This window comes from Hippoglossus hippoglossus, chromosome 13 (genome assembly GCF_009819705.1).
Source record: "Hippoglossus hippoglossus isolate fHipHip1 chromosome 13, fHipHip1.pri, whole genome shotgun sequence".
In the NCBI taxonomy this organism is placed as follows: Eukaryota; Metazoa; Chordata; class Actinopteri; order Pleuronectiformes; family Pleuronectidae; genus Hippoglossus; species Hippoglossus hippoglossus.
In genome coordinates this window covers 26,471,297-26,494,919 of record NC_047163.1, presented here as the reverse complement: position 1 = coordinate 26,494,919, position 23,623 = coordinate 26,471,297, and the positions used below count along the sequence as shown (strand labels likewise).

The following is a 23,623-nucleotide window of genomic DNA, read 5'->3' as shown; positions in this document are numbered from 1 at the left end:
GCGGTACAGAGACATGGTGTCGCTCACTGAGCTCAGCTGAGTCTGCTCTGCTTTTACCCTGAACACTGACCACGTGGAGCTCTGCTCTGTGAACACACACATCAGGGCACCCACCAACCCAGCAGCCAGCAGAGGGAAGGATGCATTCATTAGTTCACTCATTTCAGCCACACACACACACACTAACCTGTATCCTAAGACTTCTTCTAATAGGACTGAATTCCCTGTAGGCTTAGTCTGGATTAGGATAGGACATGTTATTTTATATGCAGTTTGTTCTTGTCTCTGAGTTTATCAGCGGATGATTTCACCTCTCTAAGGCCTCATGCTAAAATATGTTCAACAGGAAACATGTCTCATATATGATATATAATGAAACATACAGGCTACCTAAGGGAAACATAATGAAACAACCTCCATGTAACTGCTAGCTACACCTCCTACACAAATCAGCTATTCTATTAAGCTAACTGACGTCAGCTTACCAGAACTTTGAGCTAGCTGTATTTAGCTAAAATTAATTAGTTTACTCTTAATTAGTGTCAATGGCATCTAACAGACGCTAATATTGAAGAGAGAAAACAACTGTATAGTAGACAAGTTGCACCCGCTTTCCCATATAGACTACAGAGAGGTTATAAAGTTAGCGTGTTAGCAGTTAGCGCGTTTCATTTTTATTTAGCTCTTCAAAATGTTCAACTAACTTCATATTTGCTATTTAGCACCTCAAAGTGTTAACTCATCTCCTGCCTAAGTGTTACTTAGCACCTCAAGTAAATCTCATGATTTGAATTAGCTTCTCAAAAACTTTACTTTATCTCATGATTTTATTTGGCACCTCAACTTTATTTAATAACTTTTCCTTGAACCTACATATTAGCAAAATGTTTGTATCTTATACCAAAAGAGAGAAGTGAAACATCTTCTGCAAATTTGATGCACAACCTCGTGCCTGCAGCAGCTCACTGGCTGACTCACCTGTGTGTGTGTGTGTGTGTGTGTGTGTGTGTGTGTGTGTGTGTGTGTGTGTGTGTGTGTGTGTGTGTGTGTGTGTGTGTGTGTGTGTGTGTGTGTGTGTGTCAGTGTGTGTCTGTGTGTCAGTTTGTATCAGTGTGTGTCTGTGTGTGGGGGTCATTGTGTGTCTGTTTGTGTCACTGTGTGTCATTGTGTTTCATTGTGTGTCAGTGTGTGTGTGTGGGTGTGTGTATGTGTGTGTCTGTGTGTGTGTGTGTGTGTGTGTGTGTGTGTGTGTGTGCGTGTGCGTGTCTATGTGTGTCTATGTGTGTCTGTGTGTGTGTGTGTGTGTGTTGCCCGGCCAGCAAATCAGCAGCGGGAGCGCAGCAGGGCGCGGCCCTGAGCGGAGAAGGTGTGCGCGCGCGCCGCGCGCAGCAGCAACAATGTCTCCTCTTCTCCAAACCCACGAGGGAAAGTGTGAGTGAGGATCAGAAACCTGCAGGATCTGAATGTGGGAGACTTCTTCTGACTGACTGTGACAACATGGTGAGTAACTGGGTCCGTGCACGTAGTTTATGTAAACAATACAGGCCTAAGAAACGTTTCAGTAGTTTATTAGCTATAGTTTCTCTAAATCACTAGTTTTAAAAAGTATTAAAAAGTATTATTTTATTCTGTTGTTGCAAATAGAGGAAGGACTTCCTTGGCCAAAGGTCATGACATTGAAACTGTGTTTTAAGATCCTGATCGTTCCTGGTCCCTTTGAACATATGGAAATGATAAATAGTGTATAATTGATCTGATATAAATGTTTTATTGGAAAAGCTGGTGTCAGGGTGAAAAGCTTTAGAAAGACCAACACTGTCTGTGTAACAACAATGTTCCAAAGGCACATGAATGTAAATCCTCTTTGTAAAAAGAACTCTTTGAGATTGAATAATCCAGATTCACAGCCATTAGCTGTGATATAGTGTTGTACACCTGCTGTCTCTCCTCCTTATCTCTTCCATTATCAGCTTGCGGCTGCACCTCAGGGCAAAGGGCTCTTAATTGCACTTGCACAATAGAAGCATTGAACTCTAACACATCTTTATCACCTGAGTTGAAAAAGGTGTCAATGTTTCCTTGGTGATCTTAATTTTCCTTCCCTGTTGTGAAAGCTGATTGGTGCAACCTGGACTGTTGAGTGGTTTAGGTTTTTGCTGCAGCTCAGGAGTTAATATAGTTTGCACAAGCATCTGTGTGTGATTTCTTCACTGAACATTGTGTCTGTCTTCTCCCTGTTGTCAAACTACATGTATTTAACCCTCACAACACAAGATTCCCCCTTTAGGTTATTTTCCATTTTCTGCAGTCATCCTTAATAATGTAGAAGTGTCACTCAGCGTTTCTCTCCCCCGTCCTCTTCAGATGCACTTCCTGTTGCTGTTCAGTCGGCAGGGGAAGCTGCGGCTGCAGAAATGGTTCACGCCGCTGACGGACCGGGAGAAGAAGAAGGTGATCCGGGACATGATAGTACTAGTGTTGGCCCGTCCACCACGTTCCTGCAACTTCCTCCAGTGGAGGGACCTCAAGATTGTTTACAAGAGGTGCCTAGAGACACAGTTGTGTTTCTTTTATAAGTTATTGCTCTTTTGTAATGTGTTGTCATCGCCAGGTCTTTCCTGGCAGACACAGACTGGCTGAGTGTCTGTATGTGACATGTTTTAGACACACCCATTCTCAACAATGGTTAACAAGACCTAGAAAGAGCAAAGGTCAAGTTTAACACACAGAGCATGGCCGAGATTACTGACAGGACCATGTTAGTGATGGTACAACGGAGGACTTATCCTCTTTTGGCTTTTTATCTTCTAACAATCTTGTTATAAAGGTAGAGTTACTGGAAGACACACTATCACCTCACTATATGTTCCAGTGCAGTAACAGGATGTCACTCAGTGGAGCACAAACCTCTACCAAGGCCCAACAGTCCCCTGAAATCCAATCAGTCAACCAGATTCCACACAAAGAAACAGGGATTCAACATCATTACACTCAGGATAGAAAGTAAGATCGTCTTGCTGATTATATTGAAATTCATTTTGTAAATATATAGAAACACCTCCACCATAAACATGACTGACTTTTTTCATCAAGATCTATGAATTATTCCCTTCGTCAATGGGAAAAAAAACCTTCACAATTAAATGTAGGTCTTTTTTACCTTCTTTCCACTGATGTCATGTAATGTTGAAACGTTTTCTGATTTATTTTGACAACCTTGTTGCTGTAAATATGTGACATTGATCCTCTGAAACTTCAGGTACGCCAGCTTGTATTTCAGTGTCGGACTGGATGAGCAGGATAATGAGCTGCTGGCCCTCGAGGTGCTGCACAGATACGTAGAGTTGTTGGATAGATACTTTGGAAATGTAAGTAGAACTGCATTTCTTGATCCTGATCATTATTGATATATTTACTATGTAAACCCAGGGTTGTTTTCAATGATTCTGGCTAAATAGACTTATATCCAGGTTGAATTGGAGCTATTGCTGCCTTCAAATGCCACTGGAGAGCTCGTGGTTACGACATGTCGTGTACACAGTGTGTTAAATCAGGAGAACGCTGCTGCTAGGCAACAGCAACATGAATGTTATAGAGGCTAACAATTTTACGCAAATGCTACTGGACAGATTAACATGACGCTTAGTGGGGGGATGTGGTATGGGTCAGGGAAGAACCCATTTTATTTTGGTGTGGATCTGGATGTAGGGGCAGGTCCAGATATTATTTTCTTTGACATTGATTTTTTTTTTCTTTTTCTCACTGATTTCCCAGGAAATTATTCAGGGAACTTGATGAAAAAAGTTTAGGCACAATTAGGGAACAGATATCCCTGAGTGTGTGTAATTTGGTGCAGCTAGATTGAATCTAAGGGGACTGTCGGGCCTTAGTGGAGATATATGCTCTACTGAGGGTCATTCTTGTTTAGCTAAACTGACTTGTTGCTTGTAGAACTTTGTCTGAAATGATTTGATGTGAACATTTTCAATCACGTTTCAAACATTATTTGATTTCAGTATGATGTACAACACAATACAATTATTGTAATTGATTTATCTGTATGTCCCGTTAGGCGACAACAGGGGTCACAAAGTGCGAACATGTCAGCTTATGACTTTTTGTTTAATGAGTCCATGTTGTGTTATCCAGAATCAAACAGCCATGCAGTTGTAACAAAGATATGAATATACTCTGCATGGCAGTTTATAAAAACCAATGTGATCCTTGAATACACGAGTCTAATGGACATTATTCTGCTGCTCCAGCCTCCACTCTTTCACAGAACTTTTGAATTTAGATGCTGGAATTTGCTCTGATGTATTTCTTAACATCAGCTGTGAAAAGGCTCAGAAACAGTTTTTATTAAAACTTACAATCATACACAGGACAAACACTCTGAACTACACTTGTTATATACACTATATGTGTCCAGTGTATGTGTACAGTGAGTCCTCACGCTACACATCCACTGTGCTACTTACCAGTCAGACTCCCCCTGGTGTTCAGATGATGCATCTGCTTCAAAACCACTTTGGGGTCCAGCTTCTTCATTCCGATTTACAGAAAAACAAACAAAAAGTGGATTACTACCACTACTCCTTTATCAGAACTACTTACTGCCCCTTTTATTTAGTGTTGGTTCTCACTTGCTCACTATTGTTATTTCTATTAGGCACTGGTTCTGCATGACTCTGTATACACTTAATACTTTTATTTAAATTTTCACTTAATACGCTATTGTTTTATTCACAGTATTCTATTATAGAATGTATTGTTGATAATGTAATCTTGGAGCAACAAGAATTCCCCTCAGGATTAATAAAGTCTTAACTTATCTCTTATTATTTCTCTCATCAACTTGCCATCACTGTATTCTTCACAAGATTCACCTCGGTCCTGCTCATCCTTTGTAGAAGAGCAGAAATAGTTGTTTGAATATTTTTTCTAATGGGTATAATTATCTTCCACATCGTTCACCAAGGAAGTGCAACGTATCTACATTTTAACGGACGGTGAATTGTTCTGTCTGTCAGGTGTGTGAGCTGGACATCATTTTCAACTTTGAGAAGGCGTACTTCATCCTGGACGAATTCCTGATGGGAGGAGAAGTCGTAGAAACGTCGAAATTAGCTGTGGGTGCATCGATAGAGGAGGCCGACACTTTCCAGGAGGTACGGTCTGAGCTGGTGGACCAACAGTTGGTGTAGGTTTTGCGATTACTCATATGAAATGTTTCGCTTCTCTCATTACAGACGATGGAGGAATACATGAGCAAGCCTGCCTACTGAGCCGAGACAGCACGAGGATTTCAAAACTTTAAGCAAAAGGTTTATTGCTCTGGAATATTTTTACTGAATGACTGCTATTGACTGATTTTGCATCATGCTGTGGTTGATTAATAACCACAAACCTACTTTGTCTAAAAGTGCCTTCTAATCTTAAAATTCATTCATCTCAGGTTTTATGAGGAGATATGAAATGTTTTTTATATTTATTAACTATTTAAATATGTTCTTGCAACCACATTGAGACGTAACAGGCAAAACATGTTTATTTTTAAATAAAGAAACACCACACGGTAAGGAAAAAATAAAGTCAATGCTTTATTCACCTCAGATTTGTCACATATGGCCACATTTGAGAAACAATTAACAAAAAATAAAGATAAACACAAGTGAATCTTAGGGATGCAACACTGATTGTGTGTGTGTGTGTGTGTGTGTGTGTGTGTGTGTGTGTGTGTGTGTGTGTGTGTGTGTGTGTGTGTGTGTGTGTGTGTGTGTGTGTGTGTGTGTGTGTGTGTGTGTGTGTGTGTGTGTGTGTGTGTGTGTGTGTGTGTGTGTGTTGAAATGTGAGGCTGGTGAGTCACGTACTTGATGTTAAGTGCTGTTGATGAACATTTAAAAAAACAAACCTCAAATGAATAACAATGAATGTCAGACCACTCATATTTCTGCTAATAAATAACTTTTGTAAACCTACATAATAACTGAATTTGACGGCATCTTTATGTTATCATTCTCTCCCTGTACATACATACTTACATACATATATATATTTACAGCTTTATTTATATCCCTGGACACTTTTCCCATCTTTATCACTTTCTTCAGTTTCTGGGTTCAGGTAGCTCAGCAGTTTCATCACGGCCTCATTTTCAAAGTCTTGCATTTGCGTGCCCCCTCCCCTCTCGGCGTCCTCAGACTGTCTCTTTTCATTCGGGCTTTTATCTGAGTCCATGTGACCAAAATAGTCTTGTATGGCCTGTTCAAAAGAGCCCGTCATGCTCTGTCCAGCCTCGTCACGCTTCTGGCTCGACTTGCTGCTTCTGCTGTACGTGGGGTTCAGATACTGTGCCGGCATCTGAGCTGCCAAATACGCTGCCAGCTCATCCTCAGCCATGGTGTTGTCGTAGTTGTTCTTTAATGTGCTGGGAAAGCGCCGCTGCGTGGGAGTGGATTCCCCCAAACCTCGCGCAGGCTGAGTGTGAAGTCGTGACAGCGAGCTCTTGTACTGCTTCTGCGTTCTGACAGGAGCTCGGTCGTCCGTGGCCCCTAACCCCAGGATTTTGAGGATTTCCTCTGTCCTCAGCTCCTCTGGGGATTTGTGAGTGTCGGGCAGGCGTCTGCTGTAGAATGTAGCCTCAGGAATCTTGTGTATCTTCTTGCTGGATATCTGAGAGAGCAGGTTTTGTGCTCTGTTTAATTTGCTCATCTTTTGTGACTTGATTTGATTCATCATTTCACCAGTTTTGAGCATGTCCATCAGGTCTTCAGGTGGGATCTGGTATTTTTGGGAGATCTGAATGAACTCGTAGATGGTTCGTGGGAATATGTCATCTCTGTACTGTGTCTGAGCTGCTCTCCTCTCAGTCCTCTGCTTCTCCTCCTCTTCCTCTATCTCTCGTTTCTGCTCTTCTTCCTCTGTTTTCTCCAGCACTTTCAGAAGGTAATAGTCCACTAGGTTGGCAACATCGTCTGGATCGTTTGACCTCTTGACTGGGTAACCTTCATCCTCCTCCTCTTCATCATCGTCATGCACTTCTTCGTCATTGTCGTCAACATAATCAAGCCCTCGGTCAATATCATGTTTATCACCCCCCTCCTCTTCCTCTTCCTCCTCCCGTTCTTGCAGTGGACCCCAGTCAAGTGCGACGTCCCCTCCTACGTCATCGTACGCCACATTCCTCACCTTAAACATATCATCATCCTCTTCCTCCTCCTCGTCCTCATTCTCCATGTCATCTTCCTCATCTTGGCGCTTGTGCATGGTCTTGGCACTAGTCAGCTTGTCCATTTCGTCGAACACAGACTGTAGCGTTGCCAGATTCTGAGGTGTATACTTCTCCTCCACGTTCTCATTGGTGCGTTTGAAGTGGCTCTCATGCTCTTTACCTGGCCGCTCATCCTCCCCTTCCTCACCCCCCTCACCCTCCTCCTCATCCTCGAACATTAGCGGCAGCTTCTTGTGGAGCGGGATGCCCTGTTGCTTCTGCTGCACCCTGGGATACACGCTGTCCTTTATGCCTTCTCCTTCTGCACTTGGGTGAAGTGAATCTAGCTTGGATGCCTTTTCTGTCTGCTGGAGTGTGCTGAGCACGGCCTGGAGCAGCTCTTCACTCTTGTCCTCCCTTCCTTCCTCTTCTTCCTCATCTTCATCTTTACCCTGCGTAGGGTTAGAAGCCAGTCTCAGCATTGCACGTAGCTTCTCTGCATCATCCATGTGGTTGGCATCGTAGCCCGCAGAGAGAGGGCTGTGCTGCTGGGAGTCTGTGCCGCTTCTCTGACGGAGGCTCTCGATGTACTCCAAGGCTTTAATCATGTCAACGTTAGGAGCCAGGGGGACACTTCCTCTCTGGTAGCCTGATTCACTTCCCCACAGTTTGCGCTCTCTGAGTGGCACCCCATGAACACTAGAGGAATTTAGGAAGAGGAGGATTAGGGGGAGGTTGGTAAAACAAATGAGGAAGAGTTTGCTCCTGGTGGAGGTCTCTGGGAGTGACAGCATGGCGACGCCTGCAGAGGACAAGACAAAGATGCACATGTCAGCACTAACCTTTACACATTACACTAACAGGTTCACAGCGGTTAGTGCTCTGTCGCCCTTATCATCACTCAAAACGTCTGGTCTGATGACGGCATCACAGACCAATACGACAACTGTATTGATTTTAAGCGAGGAGATCAGGCGGAAAATCTGATCCATCCACCATTTAATATTTATGTCGAATATCTGAACTACTTGACAAAAGTAAATTACCCTATTATTATTTTTATTATTATTATAGAGTTGTTGTTTTTGTAGTAATTTTGGAGTCCTGCCGCCTGTTTGCCAGCAGCAGTAATAGCAGCGGCATTCAGCTCCCATACAAATCCCATTAGTCGTCAAATTGATGCTCTCTGTGAGTCACGGCCCCGTTGTCAGGGCAACCCGGTAAGGCTGATGTTTCTCTCTGTTTTAACCGAGTTTCTGTTTAAACAAACTGGTCTGTCCAATAAAGTCTGAAGGGAAATAATGTATTTAAATGTTTATTTGAATGCAAGTACATGCACAATGGAGGTATAGATAGATATAAAGATGTATATAGATGTGTGGATGTATGTATATATGTATGTATGTATGTATGCATGTATAGACAGACAGACAGACAGACAGACAGACAGACAGACAGACAGACAGACAGACAGACAGACAGACAGACAGATAGATAGATAGATAGATAGATAGATAGATAGATAGATAGATAGATAGATACAGTTGGGTATTTCTGTATTAATATAGATTCACATTTTTCATGCATACACAAACAATATAAAACAGACCATACGCGACGAGAAATTGTTGTTATTCTGCCGTGTTTACTTTTTAAATTTTAAAACTCAGCTCAGTAATCGTTTTTGACGTTTTTACGTCAGATAAAATGTTCGCGCTGAAACGCGGTAAAGCCGGTTGAAAAAAAGAGCAGGTCGCTGATTGAGAACAAAGAAACGCGGCGGGCAGCGCAAACACAACCTCTTCGCCTCCACATCTGTGTCGGAGCATCAGGTTGGCAAACAGCGGCTGAAGTGACAGAGACAGGAAATCCGTCTGCATTTAGTGCGAAGTAAACATGTCTACAGCTGTGTTACAGAGTGTGAAAGAAAGAAAAACAAGAGTTACCTTTGTAATTAGTTGGTTTGTAGGGAGCTGAGCATCTCTGTGCCTCACAGAGTCAGTGTTGTTCTCAGCACCACGGACAGCTCCTCACGCTATTAGAGGGAGCACCTGACTCGTGCGTCACAAACACACACACACACACACACACACACACAGAGGCGGGGGTGGGGGGGCGTATACGCAACTCACCCACGCACACAGCAGACACACGCACGCGCCGGTGATTTGAGTCAGCCAAAGCAAAATAAAAAAAGTGCTTGGCTCTTTGCATATGAACTGAAATAGTTTGGAGGCAGCACAAAGTCTTTTTGTCGCATCTCACGGTGAAATGAATATATCCATAATGCAGCTATACAAGGGCAGTGAGGGAAATGAGTGGTGTGACTGTCACTGCTTCTATATGAAATATGGTCTGCAGGCTGTCATATATATGCCTGTTTGAGATATGATGAAATGTTGTGGGCATGTTCTTAAGTGACTAGAAAGCTGCTTAAAGTCCTATTTTCAGCTTTTTGCTGTTTTCTTCTTACTAAATCACTAAATAAATGCTGTTAAATTGCTGATAAACACTTGTTTATGGTTCATTCTTTTTTCTACACTATAAAGGTTCATATTTGGCACAGTACGATGCTGTATGGAGGCTATCAGATGAAGTTCATATGTGCTTGTTTCACATTTAGACATGTGGGCATTTTCCTGTAAACTGCCTAAACTCAGATTATTCATCTTCATGCTGCTTTTTTTTTTGTAACTAAATCACTGAGTAACTGTGCTGTTTAATTGTAGATAAACACTTCATAGATGTTGTTTATGGTCCATTGTTTTTCTAAACACTGTAAAGGTTTATAATAGTATAGCATCTGGCACTGTTGGCTGCTGCCATTGACTCCTGTTGTGTCTCTGCTGCGGCACTGAGGGATAGAGACAGTTGAAGTCCACCGATGACTCACATACGGACTCCGCCAAAGCCTGAGACGGGCGGGGTGACAGGGGGGCTGCTGCAGAGGAGTGTGTGTGTATGTGTGAGTGTGTGAGAGAGAGAGAGAGAGAGAGAGAGAGAGAGAGAGAGAGAGAGAGAAAGAGAGAGAGAGAGAGAGAGAGAGAGAGAGAGAGAGAGAGAGAGAAAGAGAGAGAGTACTTTCGACGTCAGCGAGGCGCGCTGTGGTCTCTATTTTTGGCTTCCTGTCAAATCTGTGTGTATGTGTGTGTGTTTGTGTGTGTATGTGTGTGTGTGGTTGCGTGTGGTTGCTTGCACTTCCATTCATAAACCCCTTGTTGCTGTTTTCGATGTGTGTTCAGGCTACCACTGACCTGTCTGATATTCGGTGGCACATTGTCAATAGAAAATAACAACAAATTCATCAGCTTACATGGTTTGTGATGCTTCCCGCAGTGAAGAAAGCATATGATTGTTGAAATACCACTGAATGGTAAAATTAGAATTAGAATCTTGATGATATTTCCAAGCGGGGGCATTCAGAAATAGATAAAAATACTTTCTTTGTGGCTCATGCAGGTACCGAAAATAATAATTTATCGGAGCTTCAAAAACCACTGCGTTTATATTGCAGTAAATAAAAATACAACAATGTTCCTTCAAAGTCATTAAAAACTTTAGGGGTTCAGTCCTGTGACATTCAGAGCTTCTAGATATGGTTTCATATTGAGTCATGTAAAAATTAAATTGTGCTGATGTTTTTCATTTCTTCCTGAAGGAAAGCAGAGAGAGTAACTTTCATAAGAACGAAGCCCACCTTTCTAATGATGTCACAGGACCAGGAGACCAAAAGAAACCAGGACGAAAGAGCAGATTTTAATCTCATATCTCACTCAGCCTAATTACACACACACACACACACACACACACACACACACACACACACACACACACACACACACACACACAGTCACACACACACACACACACACACACACACACACACACACACACACACACACACACACACACACACACACACACACACACACAGTGCCAGCTTTGTAGCGATAAAGCTGGAGCTGTCTGGCTAATTGCTTGTGGTTTTGTCTGTGGCAGGATTACTGGTAAACAGAAACCAATTACAGCTCAGTTCCACCCTGATTTCATCTGAAAAAAAGACACACACAAGGTTTCTCTCAGGTCATATGAGAACTTTTTTACTGGCAATTACTACTTTTCCAGTGTGTGCAGTGTGGTGTGACTGCTCGTAGTCCAATCTGAATTGTAGCCAGTGCAGGAAGTGGCACGTGTACCTTCACCTCAGACTACAGTCTTATAATAAGGTGTATGGAAATTGATGGTGTGGCCCTTGTTTGGGTTCCGGTGTGGTCCAAGTGAATTGAATATAAACACAACAACCAATGCTAAATAACAAAACTTGAGAATTTACCCGTGCCTTTCTGTGACCTTCAATGAAGATGGCATTTACTATCATCTGTATTGTCTGCAGGGATTCCTCAAGTCAAATCTACTGACTTATCTCAGCTTTTCAGATATATTACATGGTCTTCAACAGCAGGGAAATGCAGTACAGCGCGTACCTGCGCCAAGGCCCAACAGTGCTGTTATACTCCATCAATTTGCACCAAATCAAACTCATAGATATCAGTTCCCTAATATGTCTGATTTAATATGAACATCTATGAATTATTCCATGGGAAGCTGGAAAAATGCAAAACAAATCTCACAACGTTAAAGAAATTGAAAAGAATCCTGCAACTTCCCCTTGATCTGCATCTGCACCAAAGAATGTATGGGTTCTTCCCTGACCCATACTGCATCCTTCATGGTTCCATCCATTTGCTTTTGTTTGATCCTGCTTAAAAACAACATACAAATCAAAAAACACACATATACAGGGTTGAAAACATAACCTCATTGGTGAGGTAAATATAAGAAGTATAAAAACACATGATGATTATCCGGTGATTAGAATCCCTATCCCTGATGAAAAGTGGACATTGAATGCTCATGACAACCTTTTGATACAGTTGAAAGCTCTGGAAAACATAAATAAGTGGAGCTTGAGATTCTTCCCTCTTTTCTTCTCTTTTTCTTCTTTTTCTTTTTTCGTACAGAGATTTTCTAGTGATGAGTTGCTAAAAGTCAGGAAATGACTTCTTTGCACTGTGACATTACACTGTGATTCTGTGCTGTTAATGGACACACCCTGCAGTAAAACAGCGTAATAACCCAGAGCCATTACAAACTGTTATTTGGTACATAATGCCATGGGGGACTTGAAGCAGCATCTTGCGGATTTGAGGATTTGCTTTGAAATCTTAAAGGCTGAAAATCCTTCCTGCAAGAACAAGAGGAAACACAATTGCGCTAATATAGGACCCTATTGTGTCGAAAGAAGCTGTTTTATATGGACTTTAATAACACTTTACATAAATCCCAGTGTGTGTGTTCTCAGCCCCATCAAAGCACATGAGAATCCGTCTTTACAGACAAACGCTCTCCTGGTCGACGGCATCATTTCCTCCCTCCTCTTTCCCTCTCCTCTGTGTGTGTGTTTGTCCCTGGGTGACTGACACCGGCTGCTCCCCATTCATTACCACCGAGCTTGACAGCCCATAATTCTGCTCCTTAGCTCAGGTTATCAGATGCTTGGCAGGCACAATGTAGAGAGAGAGAGAGACAGGGAGGGAGGGAGGGAGAGGGAAAGGTTGTGAATGGGTTTACAGAGTTTGACGTCAGAGTCAGCTCTGTCTTTACTGGTCGATTGTGTGTGTGTGTGTGTGTGTGTGTGTGTGTGTGTGTGTGTGTCAGGGAAATAAATAGTTGTGATGCATCAGTTTTTTTTTAATCTCATATGAAATGTGAGACGTGGCACCAGAGTCTCTCCAGGGCATTTATAGCACAGCAGAGCAGAAATACAAAATGTCCCCCAACGCATTTGTCACCTTTTCCTGAAAGGATGACGACAATAAAGTTAATTTCTGAAACCTGCATGTTTATAGACGTCACTTCTGTCTGGGAGGTGTGGCCACAGGAGAATGATTGTTTACTACTGGGCGACAGAAAGGGATCAAAAGAAGAAGACAAAAAGCCTGATATTTACAAAACACTTTTGTGAGACAGCTATTAAAAGATTCTGTACTAATTTTGATATTTGACAATTTATATAACTGTGCTTGAATCTGGCTCACGTTGTGTTTTTGTGTTTGTCTGATTTGAATATGCACAGCAGGATGACTCATCTGGCTGCTGACGCTTCGTGAGGAGGAAACAGCAGAAACAATCAGACCACTGTGGCTGTTTATGAAAATCCAAATGAAATTGGCCGGACCTTTAGCACGTATGGAAATTCAAAACGGGGAGCCAATGACAGGGGGGAGGGGCTTTGAACAGATCTGACTGAGATTTGTAGCATTACACAGATATTTGCACTTAATGCAGTGGGCTACTACAGTAAATAGAACAAATAGATGATTTGTATGATTCAATTAATGTTTGAACAAACCTCAATATAACCTATAAACATATTTCATTAAATACATATATAAAATAAGAAATATAAATATTCTGTCATTTTAGATAATCCTTATCCCATTGATATTTGTTGAAGTGTTATTTTTTCTGGTAAATTTGGTTTTAATTAGTTATCTGATGCTATAAAAACTAGTTGAAATGTCACGATTGGCAGCTGAGACTGACTTACGATTGGTCGACTGGACTTCGCTACTGCGGCTCCCCTGATCGCCACTGTGTAAACTCTGGTTCCCAGTGTGCATGATGGTAGCATTCATATCCAGGATATTTTGGCTTCAGTTCTAGATTAGTGTGAGGAAGTGAAGATGTGTCCTCCATCTTTATGTACCATCTATGTTCCTGACCTTTCCCCCCACACTGGAGTAACACATTTAGCTACTTTTGTTGTGTTACATATTACTGTTCATTACCAAGTAATAGCCTAGATACAGATGTGCATACCTCATTTTAATTTGGGCAACTCTATTGTACACTCTTGTGCTGGAACTGGATTTCATTTGAATGTAACTGTCTGTGGTGATTCATTTGCAGCCATTTTGCTGATTGTTGACTCTGTAGTTTTTTTCACATGTAGAAAATATTGTCAGCGACAGAGCTTCCTGGTCAGATGCTGTATCTCTGACTCAGATACAGGTCAGAGGCTGTCGCGGGTGCTCCTCATGATTACAGTTTAAATTATGTGATGAGAATGCAGCAGTGAATTGTTACCCAGCATCAATATGTAAATTCAGTGTTTGTTTTGTGAGCCAGCTCCTGTTGGCTAAAGCAACCACAGAGAAGAATGTCTTTATGTTGTGTGCAGACGACAGAGCAGCTATGAGACTGTCTCTTCCCTTTGATGCAAACCTTACAAGCCAGCCTGGCTAATACATACAACCTTGTTACAATAAATAATCTATAGTTGTGCCTTTTGCACTGCATGTGTTTGTTTGCAGCAGCAGCAGCATGTTTTTTTTTTTAAATTACTTTGGCATTTTTGCTGCTGGAGCCAACAGGAGCTAACTGGCTAAATTTGTTCTCAGTTGTTGAGCTAGCCACCTGGAGAGGGTGTGAACGGGGACATATCTGATATTATGAAATAAAAAGACACATCCTTAATATAAAACTGCCACTAAAACAGATTCAAAAAGATCAAATCAGATGCAAAAGGCAGAATTTTTTGCATATTTTTAATGATTTCACAAAGTATTTGATAATTACACATTTATTTATGTCTTATTGAACATTTTGTGTCTCCATATCAGATTGTACCATCTTATGACTGCATACTAAATAATGTACATTTATCTAAACCTTTATACAACAAAATGTCTCATGGTTTCTAAAAGACAAAATGTTGTTGTTCACCTCTTATTCACTATCTGCTTCATCGGTGATGTCACAACACATACAGCAACATGGCGTTATCACAGTAATGGTACAATGGAGCATGAGCTTCCTTCTCTGACATCTTTCTCATCTCTCTCTTCCCTCTTGCTTTTCTTGCCTAAGGCAGCTAATGAGATCCAGAAAAAGAGACGAGTAAAAATAAAAACAGATGAAGAGAAGTTTTCTGAAGAGATTTTTTTTAAGAGCGAGCACATTTTTCTCTTATTCCCCCAGTTAAGCATCTTAAAGCATCAGCATCTATTCTCATATTACTGCTGCCAAGTTACACCATTAGGGTCCCTGACTTTTGTTTGAGCAATATTAAACAGCCTGCCACACTCGGTTGCTTACGAAATACAGAATGTTGCGTGTTGCCTCGTGTTGCTGTTTCATGGTCCTGAGCTTTGATGTTGCTGTTTTTGAATCCGCCTCCATCTTAAAGTCACAGAGCAGCTGTTGTGTTGTGGGCACATTAGAGAATATTTGATGTTTACTTCCTTCTGAAAGACAAAAATAAACCTGCCCCTCCCTGCTCTGCTACCTCCCCCCCCCCCCCCCCCCCCCCCCCAGCATCTCGAAGAAACAGCCTCTTTCTGCTGTGACACATCAGCAAACAGCAGGGATACTTGTAATGGAGCAGGGGGTCTCAACAGGAGGTTTCTGAAATATATTGTATTGCTGTTTAACATTCATACAGAAGAAGAAGAGACAGAGAGGATACGCCCTGGTAACGCAGGGAATGCGGACTGTTGTGCAGGGATGAAGCCAAAGCTCCAGTTTGAGCTCCCTGGTTTCATGGTCTATTTGCGGTGGATTCACCCTCAGGTCCGGGGCCACAGTGGATACCAATTAGACAGATACCAGGGGAACCCACCATATACCTACTGACACTGGAAAAACATCTGTGGACCCGGGGCATACGTTGATGAAACTGTGACAGAAATAGATTCTGCGAAGGATCTGAAGTTGCACTTCTATATTCTATAATTCAACATTTTATGAAAGCTTAGAAGAGAATTCATGGGAAATGAAACTTTTTGTCTACTAAATAAATGCATCATCAAATGGATTTTCAGTTAGTTTAGAATAGCCACTTCTCCCCATTGCAATATTTATTTATCATATTTATATTACCACCTACTACATATTTATTTATTTACCATATTTATCCCACTCCCTGCTTATCCCCCCGCCCTCACTGCCCTGCAAAGTTGATATGATTAATATTATTTGTCACTACTTACTACGTACTGTCAGTACTTATCTGTCAGTCATTTTACTACTAATGTATGCACCCTTATTACCTCGACTTCTGTTTTGCTAATTATTTATTTATTTTATACTATTTTTATATTTATATATTTCCTTATAAAATATGTATAACAGGCAGAATTTGATTTGAGGATGATATATCACTTCGGTCTTCACCGGTCTGGACTAGAACGTTTGAGAAAATAACAATTGTTTTCTCTTTTTTTTTTTCTTTTGCACATTTGGGTTACTTCCTGTTTTCCCTTTGTTGGCCTTATGTCTCCTTTCAGATCTCTGTCTGCATTCCCGCTCCCTGCTGATCGAATGTCCCACCCTCATTAGTTTCCCCTGCTTGACTCAGAGTGCAGACACAGTCAGAGATGTGGTGAATAGATTAAAGGGTTTTATAGTAACAGGTTAGCATTGATAAGCAGAACCAGGCGGGTAAAGGGGGACAACTTGGCTTGAAGATGGCGGGGCAACATGGAGTAATATCCATTTAGCTGTTTGAGCATTTGTCCAAACAGTGATTGTTGATTGGCAGATCGTTGCTGTTGCTAGTGTATCTGTCCGTCGGAGATTTTTCCACCACTTCAATTTTTTTCATTTTTACTTTTTTGTCATTGCATAGAATGTTCATGACATTCAATCTGATGTCACACAGTTTTCCTTTCACGTGAATTTGTCTTGAGGTATTCAGTACAAACACTTGAGCAAAGCATCTAAACCTTCCTATGGTGGAAAGCCATGAAACAGCTGCACTGTTGGAACCGCTTCCCAAAAAGAACAACAACCAAGACTTCAATCTCATTTTCACCCCGGCTGTATTCTTGGATTCTACCTTCCAATTTCAGCTTTTTTGCACTTTGTAACCTGCACCCACAACAGCTTTCCTTTTTCATTCCACTTGCCTTAAATTTGCCTTGGATCTGGCATTTGTTGCTTCTGGCTATTGATTCTCCTCTTGAGCTCCCACTGCACAGATAAAAACTAACTTGATGTACTGATGCAATAAAGTGCAGGAATCTCCTTTTGCTGATGTTGTCCCCTCCAGCTCACCTGCCAAAAGTACTCAGCGTGCAAATATTTGTTAACATGCTTATCTTTTAAAACCAATCTTGGTTGACAGCAGACACACACAGACAATTTCTTAAATAAAGATATAATGAAAACTGAGCTAAAGCTAATTATCATGCAAAAACATATGTAAAAGTATCAACTCTGTTAAAACTTGTAGAGCTCAAACTCTATCTGTTAGAGATTTGTGATAACAAAGATCTGCAAAGATGAGAACACAGACCACATCAGCCTCAGCTTACACACTCTCTTACAAGCAAAGCACATCTGGATGTGTTGTCTCATGAAAGCCAGACATATCTCTCATGTGGCGCAGTCCTTTGACTCTCCCTAGGGCCCCCTCTAGAAATGCTAATAAGCAGTCTTTATGATGTTATGGGCAATTTAAATTATAAATAAAATATAGCCTGAGATAGAATTAGAAATGATAGTTTTTACATATAATTGTGAGCACACTTAATGAATTATGACTACTTTATTTTTTTATTATCTATTCCCTTTCTGGTTTTACATTTTTAGTTATAGGACATCCCCAAAATAATAGAAATGTTTGATACAATACGTCCTTGATTTCAGACAGAAGTAGAACAAATAGTCCGGCCTCTTGTTTCTTGTCGTTGACCATTGATTTGTGGGGCTGAAATGAGCCTCAGCCAGCGAGTTCATCTAACATGAGCTACATGAGCTGTTTGAAAAGGCCTCTCTGACAGAATATTAAATGTTTTCAGCTGAGTCATTTTAAAATGAGGATACTGGGAAGTGAGAACACTTTGAGAATAAGTGAGAATACTGGAATGGATGACCCAAATATGGCTAAATATGGCTTCATGACTACATACACATCATATTAAAAGGCTAAAGCTGGGAAATGATAGAGAACATGGACATGAAGAAGCTGAATTGTTCTTGCATTGCAGTGTACAGCTAGTTGGTCTGAGTAATATAATGTGAATAAGAATTCAACTGACTTTAACTCTAATCACATCTAATAAAAGATTCATGGAAAACGTGACACTCGTTATAATTCTGATATGAACTCAGTATCAACTTGTATTTGGTCTTTTTGATTTTAATGTCTCTGTGCCGGTGACAGCCAGTGGCCAGAGGCACTATATTTTCAGATTGTCCATCCGTACGCTTCTTGTGAACATGATATCTTAAGAACGCCTTGAGGGAATCCCTTTACATTTGGTTCGAATATTCAATTTAACTCAAAGTTGAACTTATTAGATTTTGGTGTCTGGTGGACAAAGGTCAAGATCATAGTGACCTTATGTTACTGGGAATGGGATATATCAGGACTGCCCATAGGGAATATTATTACATCTGGCACATTTCGTTTGGACTCATGAATTGACCTGATAAGAATATGGTGATCAAAGGTCAAACTTCACTGTGACCTCCCAAAGTACATTTTCTAAACGCGATATCCCCAGGAAATCCTTGTCTGTCCGTCTGTCCCATTCTTGTGAGCGTGATGTCTCAAGAACGTGAGAAAATGCTTTTAAATTTGGTACGAACATTCACTTGGACTCAAGGAATACCTGATTTGATCATTAGCCTTTGGTAGCCAATCGTCAAAGGTCAGGATGGCCTCAAAAACACTCCGCTTGAATGTGATATCTCAGAACCGCCTTGGACTCAAAGATGAATAGATTATATTTCAGTGGTGGTCAAAGGTCACAGCTACCTAATATGAATCAGGGGGAAAAAATGGCGACTATTGCTTTGGTTGGTACATTGTCCTGCATTGTCTTCGGCTCGGGAAATAAAAAAGCTTCCCTCAGAGCAACTGCATTTACCTGACAAAGGTCGAACGCCGCCTCCAGTAAACATAGAGACTGCTGCTAATCCTGCAGCCGACAGGTGGGCTTTCCCACATGCAAGACTCAAATCTTTTGCCAATATTTTTCCCTTCAGGTGTTGCTTTTTACTCCCCCAACCTCAACCTCCAGAGGTACATCAAGTGGGCGACAAATCTATCTGACATCTTACAGCTGCCACAGAAATGTCAGGTGTTTGAGTTTGAGTTCTCTGGGAGTGACAGTTAATATCCGTGTCTGTGACCCCAGGATAATGGATGGAGTGTGGGACTGCTCTCGCCCCCACTGAGCTCCAGCAAACTATCACTGAAAGTCAGGAGCTTCCCAGAAAACCACAATATCTCCAATAATATTCAATAGTTTGACATCAATATATATTTAGGGGGTGAACATAATAACATGACTCTATATACATGTATGTAAACAATATCCCACAACAAATACCTTCATGGGTAACTGTGTGTTTAATGAATCAGAGAGGACGTAGTGGTCGTTGTTTCAGTTCAGTCAGGAAACTGTCATGTGAGGGTTTATTTGAATGTTTAGATCGAAGCATGACATCAGATTTTTTATCCAAGGGTTGCATCACAGCCTTGCTTTGCTTTTATACGTATTCCATATTAAAAACTACTATGGGATTTTACCTGATATAAAAGGGTAAGAATCACCTCACCTGTTGAGGATGAATATGTACCTGCAATACTATACTATAGCCCACATATGATTTATTTAAAATATATACATAAGACAACTGTATGAACTCCACGTATCCTAAAACCGTAAAAGCCTGAATATTTGAATAGGCAGTCCTCTGCAGCTTTCATTTCAACTGAGGTTTACCAGTGTTACAGTCGTCCCTCTCGATTTGGCTTCAACCAACAAGCTGCCACAGCATGTTACGTTCACATCTGTCACGCTGCCTGTTCAGAGGTCTCAGTCTAAACGTTGCACTCAGGCTGCATCCACCTGACACTTTGATTAGTGGTCACATGTTGAGGCTGATCAGAAGCTGATAGAATGCTACATGTTACACTTGTGTAGAAACTCTGATTGCACTTGATATGCTCTAAAGTTTACAGTAGATAACCTAAAATTATAATCATAATTATCTGTTTAATACCAGTGTTGGGACATGTTTTCTTTTTACACTTCATATGATCTAAAATATACAGCAAAGACAATAACCAGTCCAATATTGTTTTTTTTGGGGGGGGGGTTCCCATTTTGTAAAGCTACCTAAAATATATCAAGGGTGGAATATCATTTATTTAATTAAATATTGATTAAATACACATGAAGTTTATATAAAGTTATATAAAAAAGAGTTCCATGTTATAGCACTGTATGTATAGGGAATTTCAGTGTTTTTATACATGTAAATATCCTTCTTTGAACATTAAATAGCCAAAACAACACACAATTAATCATAAAGTTAAACCTCTAAACTTTATTTTAAATTTAGAAAATTTAAGTATTTTTGCAAGTTACTTTGTGTTATTCTATAGGTTTTGCCCCCTCTCGATATTTTCAGTCTCAGTTATGCTTTTTAAATCTTCTATATATTACCACCAAGCTACTTCATTTGGAAGTGATTGACATGCAAACAGGAGTCTGGCTTTTCAACTTCTCCTTCCAACACTCGCAGATGATCAATTCAGGAAACAGACAGACCCATTTCAATTACCCATAAAGCCATGAGTCATTCTGACCAAAGACTGTGCAGATGATTTCACCGATTCGTCCCGGCTTTCAGGGTGGGAATATGATTGATTGAAATCCAATTTCACATTTAGTCTTTGTGGATCATATTTCAAAGCTTTTCCTTTACGCAGACCTGCACCCTCTCCATGATGGTGAGCAATGACGAATCGCTCCTTTAATTGCTGGTTAAACTCGGCCTGAGTCTAGCGGTTGCTAAGTGCCCAGAGAGAGACAGGAAGCAGCATCAGGACTGCAGCTGTCTGCTGCATGATTCTTCCAGCGGGTTACGGGAGGGAGGGGGAGAGCACAAGGGAGGGAGGGGCATGTGGAAGTGCAGCCAGGATGACTCATAGGTCAGGTCTGCTTGAGAGAATGAGAAAGTGTATGTGTGTGAACCTTTGTGTGAAAGCACATTTCATCATTTGCACATCATGCAAAGATGTGCCTGTGTGTACATTTCTTTAAAGGGAGATCAGAAGTATTCAGGTCCCTCCATCCTCCACTCTGTGTCTGCACTCTTTGATTCATTACTACAGTTTTACAACCCTGATTATAAAAATACATCAAAGTGATGGTTCACTTCATTTACTTTCTCATCTCAAGCAGGAGGAGTCGGCATCACTGTTGTGCTCGAGGATATATCAGCAAAACATGATGCTATTTAGAGGAGACCTTTTGCTTATAAAACAGTCTCTGTGCTATTACTGACTGCCCCGGTTCCCCTGCATTAAAGCGGCACACTGCATTTTACAAGAGTCCTGTAGTAAACGTTAGGACAGGGGCAAATCTGATTTGGTTCCAGGGCTCTGTGTGCAACAGTGAGTGATTTATTCCTTTAATTCAACAGCCCTTTTATTTTCTCTGAACAAATCAATCTTTTTACACAAACAATGAGTACAATGACTATGTTTAATGTTAAAGGTGTCATTTGCAGTGATGGGTGATCACCCGTCTTTGCAGTGTCGGTCAGATCTATGGATTGTTTCAACATCCCTTATCTTGTTTACTGTTCTGTTTTGATTCAGTGCCTGCTCTGCTACTGTGTGAAAGTCAGTTCACACACTTGCCGTTTGCAGGAAACGATTTCACAGTGACGATTCCAGAGACTTTCACAGAAACTCGTGAGATTCAATCGGGTAGCATTGAGTCAAAAAGTACATCTAAGAGAGAGAATGGAACAGGATGTCTGACTGGTCCGTCAGATAGTGGGATGCATTTGCAGCTTGACGTAGCCGGGAGGACTTGAACAGTGACAGACACACAGACGGACAGACACACACTCAGATCAACAGGCTGCAATTCTGGAAGAAAACAAGGAATATAACCACATCAGTGACTTCTTATAAAAAGTTGACCACTCTGAGATTGCAACTTTGATGTGAAACAGACACATACTGAACATCAAAGAAATGAATGTCTCATCAATACATGTTACTGACGTGACCTCTTCCCTGGAGTCCCTATGCCTTATCGTCCGCAGATCCATCGTGGATAATGATGGTGGATCGCGAGATCGTGATCATCATGGCGGATCCTGTATCTAGCTGGCTGATTGTGATAATAATGGCGGATCCTGTTGGCATCTGATAGTGGTGGTGGACCACGATCGAGGTGACAGCTGATGGTGGATCCTGATGGCGGCAGTGGATCATGACTGTGGACTATAGTGGCATCCGATCGTGATGGTGGGTCATGATCGTGGTGGCTGCTGACCGTGGACTATGATTACAACAAGACTGCTTGATATCTAATATTTCTACTCAGATACTCTACCATTACTGATAATAATCCATCAATTCATTTACTTTCCATTATGCTACAAACTGTTTATTCTAATCAATGCTGTAAATACTCTTATTTTTCTGATGATCTCCATTACACGGGGCATCTGTTGCACCTCTGTCCGTCCTGGGAGAGGGATCCCTCACATGTGGCTCTCTCTGAGGTTTCTATCTTCTTTTCCCCCTGTTAAAATGTTTTTTTTTGTAGTTTTTCCTTACTCTTGTTGAGGGTTAAGGGCAGAGGATGTGACACTTTGTTAAAGCCCTATGAGGCAAATTGTGATTTGTGAATATGGGCTATACAAATAAAATTTGATTGATTGATAAACACACTAATACAGCACGCTGTTATAAGCTTTCAATGGATTACTGTCTTCTCTCTTTTTGTTCCTCTAATCTTTCTCCTCAGGATATTTGAACAATCATGAAATCCTTCAGCCAACAAACCCCCCCCTGGCAGACCAACACATCAGTTATTTCCTGGTTGTGAGATTCTCCACACATTGCATTCTCTCTTCCTTGTCACACGTCAGACGGCTGCAGGGCACACACAGTTGAAATCCTCAGTCGTTAACGCTCTTTATTAGCTGCTTTCAACGTTTAATCTCACGTCTCCCTCACACCAAACAACACCACTGACAGAACTCAGAGGCTTTCGTGCAGGGAGTTCATATCGGAGGTGTGTAAACGGAGGTTTATTGTGAATTCATTTTGCCCTCTTGGCAAAAGAGAATGAGAATTTCGGTGCCATGTTGTGTTGATGAGGCCCACACAAAGCATTTGATTACTGCGAGAGAGAAATGACTGCAATTATCTAAGTCACCGGTGAGAGAGGGAGAGAAACTGTGAGGGGAAAAGTGCAAGAGGTTAATGTGTGTTTGTGTTTGCCTTCTGTGTAAATACTTGATTTTGTTACCTCTTGAAGACAAGTTTTCCAGCATAAATATTGACCCTGTCAGTACCAGTCA

General features: G+C 41.2%; 3 protein-coding genes across 3 annotated transcripts in view; 1 reads left to right on the top strand and 2 right to left on the bottom strand.

Moving 5' to 3' along the window:
* Nucleotides 1-118, bottom strand: part of LOC117772717 (DHRS-12_like_SDR_c-like domain-containing protein) — an 8,247-nt gene extending 8,129 nt beyond the window's left edge. The window contains exon 1 of the mRNA XM_034604076.1: nucleotides 1-118. This exon is cut by the window's left edge and continues 41 nt beyond it. Within this exon, the coding sequence (XP_034459967.1) occupies nucleotides 1-102 (102 nt within the window). The 5' untranslated portion in view covers nucleotides 103-118.
* A 1,218-nt stretch (nucleotides 119-1,336) lies between these two features.
* ap1s3a (adaptor related protein complex 1 subunit sigma 3a) lies at nucleotides 1,337-5,779 on the top strand. The gene is made up of 5 exons (XM_034604077.1): nucleotides 1,337-1,500; nucleotides 2,365-2,543; nucleotides 3,260-3,368; nucleotides 5,034-5,171; nucleotides 5,253-5,779. The coding sequence occupies exons 1-5, from the start codon at nucleotides 1,498-1,500 to the stop codon at nucleotides 5,286-5,288; spliced, it is 465 nt and encodes a 154-aa protein (XP_034459968.1). The 5' UTR covers nucleotides 1,337-1,497; the 3' UTR covers nucleotides 5,289-5,779.
* A 238-nt stretch (nucleotides 5,780-6,017) lies between these two features.
* On the bottom strand, nucleotides 6,018-9,305 carry scg2a (secretogranin II (chromogranin C) a). The gene is made up of 2 exons (XM_034604063.1): nucleotides 9,160-9,305; nucleotides 6,018-8,015 (listed from the first exon to the last, which is right to left on the bottom strand). The coding sequence occupies exon 2, from the start codon at nucleotides 8,005-8,007 to the stop codon at nucleotides 6,067-6,069; it is 1,941 nt and encodes a 646-aa protein (XP_034459954.1). The 5' UTR covers nucleotides 8,008-8,015; nucleotides 9,160-9,305; the 3' UTR covers nucleotides 6,018-6,066.
* Between the last annotated feature and the right edge of the window lie 14,318 nt (nucleotides 9,306-23,623).

Coding starts and splice junctions, on each gene's coding strand:
- ap1s3a (XM_034604077.1), top strand. Junction 2,544..3,259: donor CTCAAGATTGTTTACAAGAG/GTGCCTAGAGAC, acceptor CTGAAACTTCAG/GTACGCCAGCTTGTATTTCA. Junction 5,172..5,252: donor AGGCCGACACTTTCCAGGAG/GTACGGTCTGAG, acceptor CTCTCATTACAG/ACGATGGAGGAATACATGAG.
- scg2a (XM_034604063.1), bottom strand. CDS start 8,007: ATGCTGTCACTCCCAGAGACCTCCACCAGGAGCAAACTCTTCCTCATT.